General features: G+C 38.0%; 1 protein-coding gene and 1 pseudogene across 2 annotated transcripts; both read left to right on the plus strand.

Moving 5' to 3' along the window:
- The first annotated feature begins 7,213 nt into the window (after positions 1-7,213).
- LOC126606090 (small nucleolar RNA R71) lies at positions 7,214-7,319 on the plus strand (annotated as a pseudogene).
- A 5,971-nt stretch (positions 7,320-13,290) lies between these two features.
- On the plus strand, positions 13,291-15,263 carry LOC126601564 (uncharacterized). 2 transcript variants are annotated; one of them, XM_050268292.1, is made up of 2 exons: positions 13,291-14,341; positions 14,515-15,263. In XM_050268292.1, exons 1-2 carry the CDS (start codon positions 13,486-13,488, stop codon positions 14,553-14,555), a joined length of 897 nt encoding a protein of 298 aa, XP_050124249.1. In that variant the 5' UTR covers positions 13,291-13,485; the 3' UTR covers positions 14,556-15,263. The 2 variants fall into 2 exon arrangements, with proteins under 2 accessions (XP_050124249.1, XP_050124250.1); XM_050268293.1 differs by having other exon boundaries at positions 13,291-14,335.
- The last annotated feature ends 733 nt before the right edge of the window (positions 15,264-15,996 follow it).

Here is a 15,996-nt window from a genome sequence, read left to right on the forward strand (position 1 = left end):
TTCAAGCTGATTCTTTACCATTACTTGTTTCTCAAAACGACACCCTAAGCTTCTCCAAACGACGATTCTTGTTAGTTAAAGCCATGGCCAAGTTTTCGAATGACGAGCTACTTTAGCTCATCAAGACGCTGCTTTGCAGCGTTTTGGATGGGTGTGGCTTACTTTAGACAAAAAGTTACTACAAATCAGATGAGGGGGAGACATAGCTTTTTTGTTTTCATCCAAACCCAATCCCTCAGATTCGGTTTCGCGTCATTGCGGATAAGTGCAGTGCTCTTTTTTGCTCTGCGACATGGCCCACGTTAGCGGCCTTGTTGCTGCTCAGATCCCATCTCCTGCGAATACCACGAGCACTAGTGGAAAACAGGATGAAGATAAGTTTTCTTACAATATTTCTATTATTATTCTCCTTTGTGTTGTCTGCCATATGCTAAAAGGAAGAAGAGAAAAACGAAAGCAAAAGCAAAGCAGAAAGAGAAAAGAAGAAAGCAAAAGCAAAGCAGAAAACAAAAGCAAAAGCAAAAGCAACACACCAACGATCTGCAACTATCGAAGCTTTTGTATCGAAACCTTTGTTTTGAATGATGTAATTTATTTTTCTTATTTTTCGCAGATATCTATATAACCCCATCAGAGGGTAAAAAAAAAACCGGCAAGCCTAAAATAGTGGGCTGGAATGTTATGTGGAGGGCGAAGGCCTATATGCCCAAAAGAGTCAGGCCTTCTATTATCACCAACTAGGTGATCAAAAGTACGCCCAGTACTACAAAAAATTATTCAGCAGCCTGCCGCTATTACCACCAACCTGGTGATTAAAAGTACGCCTAGTACTCCAAAACTATTCGGCAGCTTGCTGCTATTATCACCAACCAGGTGATCAAAAGTACGCCCAGTACTCCAAAATTATTCGGCAGCCTGCCATTATTATCACCAACCAGATCAAAAGTACACCCAGTACTCCAAAATTATTCAGCAACATGTCACTATTATCACCAACCAGGTGATCAAAAGTACGTCCAGTACTCCAAAATTATACATGAGCATCACTCATGTCAATCATACATAAACATTCATGAGCATCATTTATGTCAATCATACATAAACATTCATGACCATCATTCATGTCAACATTCATGAGCATCACTCATGTCAACATTCATGAGCATCACTCATGTCAACATTCATGAGCATCACTCATGTCAACATCCATGAGCATCACTCATTTCAGTCAACATAAACATTCATAAGCAGCACTCATGTCAATCAGCTTCGAAAGCTTCATTTACAGAGCTATATCTTCAAAAGCTTCACTTGCAAAGCTTCACCTACAAAGCTTCAGTGCAGGATATACAACTACCGCCTCCGAACAACCGCCACTTCGGCCCATACATGGATTCAATTTGAAGTCTCCAGCCAATTGACTCTATTGACCAAAGACTTGGGGGACTACATTATGTACCATCTATTGGGCCTCAACTGGGCCTCATGAAAAATACTTGGGGGACTTAGCCTATTATTTATGTATTGAGGAGCGAGCCCTTATTCTATAAAAGGGACTCCCTCACTTTCATTAGAGAGCACTCATAAAAAATACTTGGGGGACTTAGCCCATTATTTATGTATTGAGGAGCGATCCCTTATTCTATAAATGGGACTCCCTCACTTTTATTAAAGAGCACCCATTATTCATGTACTGAGGAGCGATCCCTTATTTTATAAAAAGGACTCCCTCACATTCATTAGAGAGCATCGCCGCCAGCTGAGCAACCGCCTCGCCGCGAGCATCACTCCTAACCCATTATTCATGTACTGAGGAGCAAGCCCTTATTTTATAAAAGGGACTCCCTCACCATCATTAGAGAGCATCGCCGCCAGCTGAGCAACCACCTCGCCCCCGAGCATCAACTATAGTCTATCACTTATGTATTGAGGAACGAGCCTTTATTCTATAAAAAGGGACTCTCTCACCATCATTAGAGAGCATCGCCGCCTCATATCGAGCACCACCTCATATCGAGTATTCAGAGAAGTTTTAGCTAGCAATCTATTCTTCTCTAAGTCATCCATTTCATCTTCACAATACATCCTTGGTGAAGAGACTTAGAGACATCAAGCTTTTGGTGTTTTGGAGAACATATCCTCAAATCCTCAAAGAAGCAAATGAGCACTAAAAGGAAGAAACTCACAAGGAAGATCCAAGGAGCAAGGAGGTGACTTGAAGGCCCTCCACTTGGGTGAATTCCTTGTGTTATCAAGGATGAGCTTCAAGGGTAAAGAATCTCTAAATCCTTTATTCTCTTTAATGTTGTTAAAGAGTTTATTGGTTCACCATTCACTAGGCTTTGAAAGTCATGAGTTTTATGAATTGTTTTTTAATGCATGCCTACTTTAATGTGTTAATAGTTTGCATATGTATTCAAATATTCTCACATGTTCTTAGCTAGGACAAAATTTTTCCTTCACCATTTGCGTCCGCCGTTGCTTTGCCAGCTCGGGCCTCTCCCAGCAAAACTTATAACTCGACAATGATCAAACCACACTCCACTTCTGGGGTCCCAACCCTAAACTTTCTAACCAAACCTAAAACCCCGAAAAAGCTTTACTAGTTCTAATCCACGGCTTTGGCCTCACCGCCATGTGGCAGTAACGGAACCAAGTCCAGTTCTTCTCCCCCACTTCAACTTCTACATCCCCAACCTTGTCTTCTTTAGGAATTCCACCACCGCATCCCCATAGCAAACTGGGGTCTTTCAGGCATCCTCGGTTGCCAAGATAATGGAAAAGGTCGGGGTGGAGAGATTCAGTGTGATGGGGACGAGCTACAGTGGCTGTGTGGCGTACCACCTCATATCGAGTATTCAGTTCTAAACGACATCTAGTTACTTCGGCCCACACATGGACTGAATTTCAAGTCTCCAGCCAAAAGACTCGCTTAACTGAAGACTTGGGGGACTACTGTTTGTACCATACTTAGGGCCTCCGTATCTAGATCTCGTATAAATAATCGGGGGACTCAAATGTAATTATGTAATAAATGAAGGGGCAAATATGTAATAAGTGATGAACCCTTATTCTATAAAATGACCCCTCAACTGGGCCTCATGAAAAATACTTAGGGGACTTAGCCCATTATTTATGTATTGAGGAGCGAGTCCTTATTCTATAAAAGGGACTCCCTCACTTTCATTAAAGAGCACTTATGAAAAATAGTTGGGAGACTTAGCCCATTATTTATGTATTGAGGAGCGAGCCTTTATTCTATAAAAGGGACTCCCTCACTTTTATTAGATAGCATCCATTATTCATGTACTGAGGAGCGAGCCCTTATTTTATAAAATGGACTCCCTCACATTCATTAGAAAGCATCGCCGCCAGCTGAGCAACCGCCTCGCCGCGAGCATCACTCATAACCCATTATTCATGTACTGAGGAGCGAGCCCTTATTTTATAAAAGGGATTCCCTCACCATCATTAGAGAGCATCGCCGCCAGCTGAGCAACTGTCTCGCCGCGAGCATCAACTCTAGTCCATCACTTATGTATTGAGGAACGAGCCCTTATTCTATAAAAAGGACTCCCTCACCATCATTAGAGAGCATCGCCGCCTACTGAGCAACCGCCTCACCGCGAGCATCAACTCTAGCCTATCATTTATGTATTGAGGAGCGAGCCCTTATTTTATAAAAGGGACTCCCTCACTTTCAACGCCACAAGCCGAGCCAACCAAGGCAACATAAGCCACAATCCGAGTAGCCTCACAACATGTGCTACTTCTAGTTGAGCATCATTTCACATTGAGAACCACCTCATATCGAGTATTTAGTTCTAGACGACATCTAGTTACTTCGGCCCACACATGGACTGAATTTCACTGCCTTTTTATCTCTAATTTCTAAATCAACTTCTTGCATAAGCAAAACCCAACAAATTAACCTTGGATTGGTGTCTTGTTTAGATAATAAATATTTCAATGCAGCATGGTCTGTGTAAATTATAACCTTAGCCTCAACCAAGTAGGATCTGAACTTTTCCAATGCAAAAACAGCTGCTAATAACTCATTTTCAGTGGTTGCATAATTCAATTGTGCATCATTTAATGTCCTACTAGCATAGTAGATGACCTGAGGAATTTTATCTTTTCTCTGACCAAGAACTGCCCCAATTGCATAATCAGAAGCATCACACATCAACTCAAAGGGTAAACCCCAATTAGGGGCAGCAATGATAGGAGCTGTAGTTAAAAGTGTCTTTAACTGGTTAAATGCCTCTAAATAATCTGCATCAAAATTAAACGGGGCGTCTTTAGCAAGTAGGTTGCACAAAAGACGGCTAATCTTGGAGAAATCCTTGATAAACCGTCGATAAACCCCAGCATGACCCAAGAATGATCGAATGCTCTTTACTGTAGTAGGGGGCGGCAACTTGGAAATTACATCAATCTTTGCCTTGTCAACTTCAATTCCTTTGTTTGAAACAAGATGTCCCAAAACAATGCATTGCTTTACCATAAAATGACACTTCTCCCAATTTAACACTAAGTTTGTTTCTTGATATCTTTCGAGAACTTGAGATAAATTTTGTAGACAAAGATCAAAACTATCCCCAAAAACTGAAAAATCATCCATGAATACCTCAACAATTCTCTCAACCAAGCCTGAAAATATGCTCATCATGCACCGTTGAAAGGTGGCTGGTGCATTACATAACCCAAATGGCATCTTCCAATAAGCAAAAGTACCAAATGGACAAGTGAAAGTGGTTTTCTCTTGATCCTCTGGTGCAATTGGAATTTGATTATACCCAGAATACCCATCTAGAAAACAATAAAATGCTCGGCCAGCTAACCTTTCCAATATTTGGTCCATGAAAGGCAATGGAAAATGGTCTTTTCTTGTCCCTACGTTAGGCTTCTTGTAGTACACACACATTCTCCAACATGTAGTCAACCTTGTTGGAATTAACTCATCATTATCATTTTTCACCAATGTAATACATGTACGCTTAGGCATAACTTGTGTAGGGCTAACCCATTTACTGTCATAAATTGGATAAATCATGCATGCATCAAGTAGTTTCATTACTTCGTTTCGCACAACTTCTTTCATGATAGGATTTAACCTCATTTGAGCATCAACTATAGGCTTTATGTCATCCTCCATCAATATTCTGTGCATGCAAATGGTTGGGCTTATACCCTTAATATCAGCTATAGTCCACCCCAATGCATCTTGGTATTTTCTTAAAACACGCAGTAATTTTTCCTCTTCTATGCTTGTCAAATCTGAAGCAATAATAATTGGCAGCGTTTCATCTGCCCTAAGATGTGCATATTTTAAATGTTTTGGCAATGCTTTTAGCTCCACTTTTGGGGGTTGCAATTTAGAAGGTTGCAGGGGCGTTTTTGGCTCTCCAAGGTTTTCATAAACATGTCTCCAACGTGGTAATTGGGCTGGTACACTGTCTAATGCTGTTACATACTCAAAAACGTCTTCATCCTCTATTTGTGCTGTATCTGGACTATGTAGAACACTCAATAATGGATCAGATGTCAATCGAGTCATAATTTCTGCCTAAATAACACCTTTTAACACATCAACCCACATACACTCTTGCTGTCCTTCTGGGCGTTTTACAGCCTCAAATAGGCTAAAAACCACTGATTGGTCTTGAACTCTAAATGTTAAAGTGTCTGCTTCCACATCAATCAATGTTCGGGCAGTGGCCATAAAAGGTCTTCCCAAAATAATTGGTGTCTGCAAATCTTCATCCATGTCCAAAACTACGAAATCTGCTAGTAGATATAAACTATCAACCTTGATAATTAAGTCTTCAATAATCCCCCTAGGATAAGTAACAGAACGATCTGCTAGTTGGAGAATAATGGATGTAGGCTTTAGATCTCCTTGGCCCAATCTTTGAAAAACAGAATAAGGCATTAAATTAATACTAGCACCTAAATCAATTAATGCACGTTTAAAATTAGACTTTCCAATTGTGCAAGAAATTGTAAAACTCCCTGGATCTTTCCTTTTGGGTGGCAATTTGTGCTGTAGAACTGCGCTGCATTGTTCAATAAGAATGACTTTTTTCAAAATCAACCAATTTCTTTTTGTGAGTGCACACATCTTTTAAAAATTTGGCATATGATGAAATGTTTTTTATTGCATCAAGTAGTGGCAGATTAATTTGAACTTTAGATAGAGTTTGCATGAAGTCCCTCAATTGCTTATCTTTTTCTTTTGGCTTCAAACGTTCTGGATATGGAATTGGGGCCTCATAAACATGTTCTGGGCATTTTTCTGTTGCTAGATTGTTTTTGGGTAGTTGTTGTTCAGCAGCAGATTCTACAGGGTTTTCTACCAAGTGGTCTTCACTTTTTGCATTCTCACGATTATCATAACTTTTACCACACCGCAAAACTCTAACAGCACTGCATTCTTTTGAACCCCGTGGATTAAGGACTGTTTGGCTAAGAAATTTTCCTTTCTCCCTTTCTGTGATATGACTTGCTAACTGGCCAAATTGCTTTTCCAGATTTTGAATTGAAGCTTGTACATTCTGCATATTTTGATCATTTTTGTCTATGTACTGCTTTGTAGATTGCATAAACATTTGGAGTGTATCCTCCAAAGAACATTTGGGCTGTACAACTGGCTGCTGTATATGATTTTGCTGAAAAGGTTGCACTTGCTGGTTTCCTCCCCACTTCATATTTGGGTGATCCCTCCAACCTGGGTTATAAAAATTAGAATATGGATCATTTCTGTGTCTTTGAAAATTGTTGAATGCATTTACTTATTCTACCACATGTTCTGGATAAGCATCTTTATGTGGGTAGCCCATAAAATCATGATTTGGCATGCTGCAGATGCTACAAATTGCTGCAGTAGGCTGCTGTACAGCAACCTGATGCACTGGTACTGTTATTTTATGCATAAGCATGTCAAATTTTGAGTCAAAATTTCCAAATTTTTTTCTCCATTTTTTCGATTTGAGCAGATACATGTGAAGTTCCAATTGACATATCAAAAACGCCTCTAGTTTGTGTCTAGTCCGCTGCCCATTGTTATGTCTCTGTAGCCATTTTCTCAAATAACTGAAATGCTTGTTGGGCATTTTTATCTGAAAACGAACATCCGGATGATGCATTCACATAACTTCTAGTAGTTGGATTTAAACCCTTGTAGAATATTTGCATTCTTGTGTCCCCATTAATATCAGCATGAGGACACTTCCTGAATAAATCTGAAAATCGCTCCTAAGCTTCATGGAACTCTTCATTAGGCTTTTGAACAAAAGATAGAATTTTAGTTCTTATGTCAAGAGTCTTGGATGCTGGATAAAACTTGCTTAAGAACTTTTCGCTTAACTGTGCCCAGGAAGTGATGCTCCCAGATGGGAGTGTAAAACGCCATGTTTTCGCTTTGTCTTTTAAAGTATAAGGAAAAAGACGAAGCTTAATAGACTTTGCAGAAAACCCTTTAACCAAAATATTCTTGCAACCCATCAGAAATTCGATAATATTCATGTTAGGATCATCATGAGCTAGTCCATGAAAAGTAGGCAATATTTCCAACATGTGATGTCTAATCTCAAAAGTATCACCTTCATCTTCTAGATAAACAACGCAACTCGGTAATTCGTTAGCACGGGCTGCTAGTGTTTGTCTCAAGGGATGCCCAGCTTCGGGCATAGCAAAAGCCATTGTTTCTTCGCTTTCTGAAACGCTTAAAAATTGTTCCCGTCACTGCTTTCGTAACGTTCTTTCAGTCTCAGGATCAAATTGAACAAGCTGTGCAAATTGTGACCTGGTGTTGACCATGCACAGATTTCAATAATCTGGAAAAAAAAACAAAAATTAAAATTTAAGAATTTTTTTTGAACGAAAATAATTAATTAAGAATATGATAAAAACAAATTAATTAAAACAATCCCCGGCGTCGGCGCCAATTTCTTGATATGATTTTTTATACCTGCGCAATAGGGTTAAAATCATTGAAAATACTTGCAAGAAGACAAGGTAATTGTAGTATAATTGCTCATGCAATGTCGTTGTCCCAAAGATTGTTTCATGAATTCGTAATTATATCAACTCTTAATTAACCGTTAAAACAGATTTTTATCAAAGATTTGAGATGTTTGAGTTTGAAAATATTGAATTAACAATTAAAGAAACCTAGAAGTTAGAAAATAAAAGCAGCAAACAGAAAAAAATAAAAACGTTTTGGGAAATTTGGAAAAGTAACCATATTTTATACCCTATATATAATTATAGCCACTATTTTAGTTTTATGATAATTCTAACCAAAATTTGATGTAAAAGTACTAATGTACCCTTAATATTAGGGTTTCTCACAACAAAAACTCCTTTAAACTCTCTTGCAACCTTTTGGTTTCTCACCTTAAACCAGATGAGCACCATTTGCCAATTTTTCATAATATACCCTTAATTTAACAACAATATGTGAATATCTATATCTACTCTATATCTATATACATACATACATACATACATACATACATACATACATATATATATATAGATTAAAAAAGATTGTAGGAAATGGAGGGGTTCGAGAGTAAGGGGCACCGGGTAGTATTCAAGAGGCTACATCTTTTATGCTTCAAGATCTCAATTAATTGTTGTTTTTTCATGGTTAAGAGTAATGGGATTTTTTTTGACATTAAGGATATATTAGTACTTTTACATCAAGTTTTGGTTATAATTATCAAAAAACTAAAATGGAGGCTATAATTCTATATGGGGTCTAAAATATGGTTACTTTTCCAAAAATCCCAAACGTTTTTTGTTTGTTTTTATTAAAATCAATTTAGGGAAAGACTAGGGTTTAGCCGTTACCATCACAATCCTATGCAATTCTATCAATTACTTATGAATTTCCACATCCATGCTTTGAATGTTAGGTTTTTCTAATGCATATTTTCCTTGTGATGTTCAAGCGAAAACGTATATCTAGCATGCAATTCGTCTGTGATGTTCAGATCAAATATAAAAAAGCAAGACTCACTAAACTTCGTGAAAACCCTTTGAAAAACCATGTAACCCTTAAGAGCGTGATGTTCGCCTTAAGCGAACTTACAATTACTAATCACAAGAAGCCCTTCTCAATTTCAAGGTGATGTTTCAACAAAAATTGCATCAAATTACTTGTCTAAATACCCTAATGGTGATCAATCATTAAAATATATATATAGTCTTAACCGCAGTGATTAATAATTCAAAGCAAACATGCATACGTTCATAAGCAAATTAATAAAACTACATATTCTTGCTAAGGTTCATGGCCTAACCCTAGCAAAAGAATTAGTTACATATACTCATAATAAAAATCAAAGGAAATATCATTAAAATGAATAAGAATAAAAACACCTCCAAGTAGAAAATCTTCAAGAACCCTATCATCAATTCTTTATGTCTCCAAAGTTTCATAAAAGGAAGCATAGAGAAAAATTGTAGACAGCCAAACAAATATATTTGCTAAGTCCCCACACAAACAGGTCCTTTATTCCCCCTAGGAAACTAAAATTAATAATCAAATAAAATAGGAAACATAATCCTAAATTAAATGGTAAAATTCGCCTAAAATCTGAACAGCCACGTTTTGGACCCATGAGCTGCTCCAAAACTGGCCCAATATAGCTGGATTTAATGTTTGAAATATTATAAACACTTCTCCAGAAGGCCACGAACTCATCCGAGGTCATCTTGGTCTCCAAAAATGCAATTTAAGCCCAAAAACGTCATTTTCCAGCACCGCGCACTGCTTCTTTATTCCATCGCCAGAAAATAACCGTTTGGTAGAAAAATCCCAAATTTTGATACGAACATGCCAAGTGACTCACGAACATCCTCCAACTGAAATTACTCCAAAATTCGTCAATTTGGCCCTGTTTTGCTCCAGAGGAAGTCAAAAATCTTATATTGAAAATACAAATCAAAGTATCAAAATTCTTCCAAAATATTAACCAAAATATACTAAGATTAGGGTAAAATCTATAATATAAAATCTACTCATCAACTCTCTTGACCGAAGACTTGGGGGACTACTGTTTGTACCATACTTAGGGCTTCCGTATTTAGATCTCGTATAAATACTCGGGGGACTCAAATGTAATTATGTAATAAATGAAGGGACAAATATGTAATAAGTGAGGATCCCTTATTCTATAAAAAGACCGCTCACTCTCCTCATTGAGAGAGGCCAATTCCTAGGCCTGAGATCCCCAAAGCCTCACATCCCCTCTCATATTCAGAGCAAAGCTCTCACCCTCACAATCATCTCACAAACAGAGAAATACAATATCAGTGTGAACATAGCCCCAAACATTGGGGTGAATCACGATACCTCTTGTGTTCTTTACATTTCTTGCATATTCACGGTCGGATTTACGTTATTCTAAGACCTCCGGTTTTGTGCATCAACATATTTAATACAATTATTATCTAAACTGTCAGATGATGATTGTATTAAATACATGTATCAACGTGAATTATATATAATCCGTAATGATAATTATATTAAATATATGTGTAAGCATTGTAGCTAATCCCTCTAATGTGAGCTTTAAACAAACAAACAAGCTTGTGTGAATTGAAGATGGCGTATGTCGACATTCATCCTAAACCAAACATATGTATATCCAAGCCAAGCATCACCTTTAGTTTCATGAGCGACCATCATCCAAGACTAAGCATTTGCAATGTTTGCCCAACCAATTTTTTTAATTTTTCTTTCTTTCAAAACAGCAGCCTGAGAAGTCCAGCATGACAATGACAAGACAATCAAGAAACCAAGAGTTTGTAACTTCAATCAAAGAAAAGTAACAAAGAGAAGTATACCAAACAACCGAAGAGAAAAAAGACAACGAAAACGAGAACAAGGAGAGAATACATAGAAGCGAAAGCCAAATCAAAACAAAAAATGTGGCGTTTACAAAGTATAGAAAATAAATTAAAGAATCAATATATGTAAGTTTTGTTTTGTATACAAAGTATAGGAAAGAAACTAAAGAACCAATACATAAAATTATCAATAGTAACCTTTTTTATACGAATTCATAATGGCTCACGTTAATAACAATCACCAATACAGCAACGCATGATAAATAAATAAAACGAAGAGACATTTGGTGCTCAAAAGAACAACAAACATAGTAACTGTTGAAAGTATGAATTCGGCGTTAAAAGAAATAATTATTTGTATTAATTTGTTTGTAAACAGCTAATTCAATCAGGGGCCACTTCAATTATTTTACTAGTTCCCCTCAAAGATTGGCCAGAGAGTTATGGCTATTGGTCTGACAAGTAAATCTGTGGCCATGGCAACCCTGACCATTGACCTTCATTTTTAGTAGTGGTCAAAGTGACCCTGTATGTGTTTATTTAAATGCATCTTTATCTTATCAATTAATTTGATGGTAGAACACTGTAAACATGCATTAATTCCTTCAGTAAAATCATTCTAAAATTCTCTAGCATAAACTCTTGTATACATTACTTAAATAGAGAAAATAACCTAGAGAGTAGAGACTTAATAAGAAATATATACATAATAGAAAACTTTATAATTCCTTGTTTGAAATGCGATATGTAAAACAAAATGGATACATAATTAAATAGAAACTAACAAAGAAGTAGCTGCCCTAATTTTTACTCTGGAGATGAGTCGTTGGTGGTTTTTTTCTTGGCTTAGCTATAAATTGTGTTTGTATGTGTTGTCTACGGCTGCATGGCCTCACTTTCGTTATGGCTTTGTGCGTTCCTTGGTTTCAGAACTTGTATCACTGTTCTTTTGTGACAAATTTCCACCGTTGATTGTTGTGTATTGTGTTGTTTGTAATGCCCGTGTAAGGGATTTACTATGTTTGTTTGATGTGATTTATTCTGCCTTATATTGTCATAGTGAGAATCTGAACCACATCACTCCATGCAACATAAACATTATTTCTCCACCATAACCAATAGCCACATATACAAAATGTTATAATGGCATATATATAATGTGGAAGCTAGCTATGTATTTTTGTCAGACATATATATGTTAGGATAAAAGATTAGTATTGTTTTACATTGCCAGGTGTCACAATTGTATTGGGAACTCTAGAAGTCAGTTATGTGTCATTGTATTTATAAGGATGTATGATGTAATAGTTGGATATAATGATAATACAGTTTCTCTCTCTACATTCTCTCTCGTCGAAAGCTTTCTTGAGTTCTTCATAAGTTCTTCTTCATAGTTTGTTATCAGCGTTATCATGGTATCAGAGCCTGCCATGGTTAACACCTGTGATTAACGATTCATGTGCTTCCGCTCGTCGTCGTCGTCGTCGTAGTCGTAGTCGTCGTCGTCGTGGTTGTTCCGGTGACCGACATCGGATCCTTGCTGGTTGTTCGCAATTTCAGAGAAGTGTTGATTTCTCAAACCCTAAGTCGGTGGCATTTCTTCTTGTCGGTTGTTCGTTCTGCCATTGGAGACTGTTGATCTGTTCGTCGTTCTGTGCAGCTACTGCCGTGCCGTGATTCGTGTAGTCTGGTGCTCTAAGTCGGTGGAGTTTCTTCTTGTTGGTTGTTTGTTCTGTAGTCGTCAACGGTTGATTTGTTCGTTGATCTTTGCAGCTGCCGTCGTGATCATCTTGAGGTGTTTTCTTTCGATTTCTCCGTATTGATATTTGCAAGATTTTGTCTATCACAATTATTGCTTTGTGGTACTTCTTGCTGAGTAATTCTTGAGGTGTTTCTCTGTTGCTTTCTTGATCTATTGATTCTTGTTCTTGCATTATGGTTACGGCTGCACAATTAGCCCTCACTCAATCTCCAATTTCGTCGCTTATACCTAGTGTTGGAAACACGGTGACTGTGAAATTGGATGATTCCAATTATGTTACTTGGAATTTCCAGATTTCTTTGTTACTAGAAGGGAATGGAATTATGGGATTTCTTGATGGCACCATTCCTTGTCCTCAGAAATATACTGAGTTGGAGTCTGATGATGAGTCGATTGTACATAATTCTCCACTGACTGATGCCTATCAAGTTTGGCAAATTCATGATAAAGCTCTTATGACCTTGATAACTGCCACACTATCTACTGCTGCTTTATCTTGTGTTATTGGATGTCGAAGCTCCAGTGATATGTGGAATCATTTGAAAGAAAGATTTGCTCATATGTCTCGCACTAGTATTGTTCAACTGAAAATTGATCTGCAGAACATTAAGAAGGGGTCAGAATCGATTGATGCTTACTTGCAGAGGATTAAAGAATGTAGGGATCAGTTAGCTATTGCTGGTGTTGTGATTTCTGATGAAGATATTGTGATTGTGGCTTTAAGAGGATTACCTACAGACTACAATACCATTAAGTCTGTGATTCGGGGCAGAGAAAGTTTGGTCTCCTTGAAGGAACTTCGGTCTTAATTGAAGGCAGAGGAGTCTACTTTGGAAGAAGGTCTTAAACAACCACATTTAATGGCAACTATGTTTGCTAATGCTTCCAACACAACTTATGAAACTGGTGGATCTTCCAATTCTCGTCCATATACTGGAAACTTTGATCTGGGTTCTCATACTGGTCCATATACTGGTGGTTCTTCATTTTCACCAATGGCTCAGTTTCAACAATTGCCATTTCCCAATGGTCATGTTGCTTTTGTTTCTCAGACTGGTTCTGGAACTTACAACAATTTCAGGGGGACTAACTATCGAAACAAGGGTAAAGGGAAAAGGTTTAACACTGGTTTTCAACAACCTTCTGGACATCAACACTTTGCTCAACCCTCTCTTCCGTCACAGTCTCAGTTTCAAAATTCTGGATCTCAAATGGCTTCGGGACAATCTTTTCAACCACTGCTGATTTGTCAAATATGTGATAAAAAGGGCCATGTAGCTTTGAACTGCTTTCAGAATGGCTGCCAAATCTGCCACAGAAAAGGGCACACAGCTGCCACTTGCTTTGACAGGAACAATACTGGATCTCTGCCTATGTCTACTTTCTCCTCATCTCCTATGATGTTTCCGCAGCATTCATATTCTCAGAATTCTTCACAGTTGCAGCCCCATCCTCACTCTTCACCTTCATTTTCATCTCCCGTGCAGCATCCTACTATGATGTCTTCATCACAGTATCCTAATGGAATGATGTCTCCTCCCAATAATTCGCAGGCTGCTTTTACTGCACGCACTAATTTCTCACCATCCGCCCCCACACATGAGTATTGGTTGCTGGATTCGGGAGCAACTAATCATATGACATCTGATTTGTCAAATCTGCAAGCTGCTACTCCATATGCTTCATCAGAAACTGTGACTGGTGCTAATGGTGAAGGTTTACAAATTTCTCATATTGGTCAAGCTTGCTTATCCACTCCTTCTCATACACTCGAGTTAAATTCTGTGTTACATGTTCCACAATTGTCACAGCACTTACTGTCTATGTATCAATTATGCAAAGACAACAATTGTAGGTGTATTGTTGATGAGTTTTCTGTGTGTATACAGGACAAGGTCACCAACAAGGTTCTCTATCAAGGACTGAGTAACCAAGCTGTCTATCCTCTTCCACTTCTCAAACCACCAAAGACTAATCCTGCAGCTTTTCTTGGACAGAAAATAAATGATTCTTTTTGGCATTGTCGATTGGGTCATCCCACCAATTCTGTTCTATAAGTAGCTCTTAGTAAGTCAGCTATTACTTCCTCTTGTAATTCCCCATCTCAAACTTGTACTGCTTGTCTCCAAGGCAAGTTCACCAAGTTACCTTTTCCTGTAATGGCTTCCAAATCTTTTGTTCCACTTGAGGTCATTCACACGGATGTATGGGGTCCATCTCCTACCAAGTCTATAGAAGGGTATAGCTATTATGTGTCGTTTATTGACGAATGTACCAGATATACATGGATTTTTCCCATGAATAATAAAGCTGCTGTCTTTGAGATTTTTGTTCAGTTTCATGCCTATATTCAAAATTATTTTTCTGCAACTGTCAAAGTTTTGCAAAGTGATGGGGGAGGGGAATATGTTAGTACTCGATTTCAAAACTTTCTCACCACCAAAGGCATTGTCCATCAAAAATCTTGTCCATACACTCCTGAGCAAAATGGTTTAGCCGAAAGGAAAAATAGGCATCTTGTTGAAACTGCTGTTACATTACTTCAAAAAGCCTCTCTTTCATCTAAGTTTTGGTTTCATGCATGTGCCACAAGTACATATCTTGTTAATAGACTACCTACTTCCGTGTTGAAGATGCACTCTCCATTTGAAGTGTTGTATAAATCCCCACCTACACTTGATCACTTGAGGGTTTTTGGTTGTGCTTGTTACCCTTCCTTAAAACCTTATCGAACCAATAAACTTGATCCTAAGACCACTATGTGTATATTTTTGGGGTATGCTGCTCAATATAAGGGGTATATTTGTTATGCTATAAGTGATAATAAACTAATTGTCTCTAGGCATGTTTTGTTTGATGAATCTGTCTTCCCTAGTACATATGGTCTGTCTTCTTCATCCTTCAGTTCTACTGTCTCTTCTGCATCAATTCCAGTTTCACTAGCTCCTCCTACTACCTTTTCTCATCCTCCATTTATTCCAATACCATTTCCACACATATCTTCTCACCCATCAGTTACTTAGTCCGATTTTCAGCAACTTGGTGATCTTGGTCCTACTGGAGGCAATTCTGCTTCACGTTCTGCATCTTCATTGTTGCTGTCCGAGTCTCATCCTGATGTAACAAGTTCTCAAGTTCCAGATTTGCAACATGTTTCTGTAGTCAGTTCTAATACTCATCCTATGCAAACAAGGTCCAAGTCAGGGATTTTCAAAAAGAAGGTTTTTTCTGCTGTTGTTCACGAAGATGTCAAGGAACCTCAGTCTTTTAGTATTGCTGCTCGATCATCTCAGTGGAGACAAGCAATGACAGAAGAGATGGATGCTCTTATTAAACAGCATACATGGACTCTTGTTCCTCTCCCATCTCAT

The sequence above is a fragment of the Malus sylvestris genome, chromosome 15 (assembly GCF_916048215.2).
Source record: "Malus sylvestris chromosome 15, drMalSylv7.2, whole genome shotgun sequence".
Taxonomy (NCBI): Eukaryota; Viridiplantae; Streptophyta; class Magnoliopsida; order Rosales; family Rosaceae; genus Malus; species Malus sylvestris.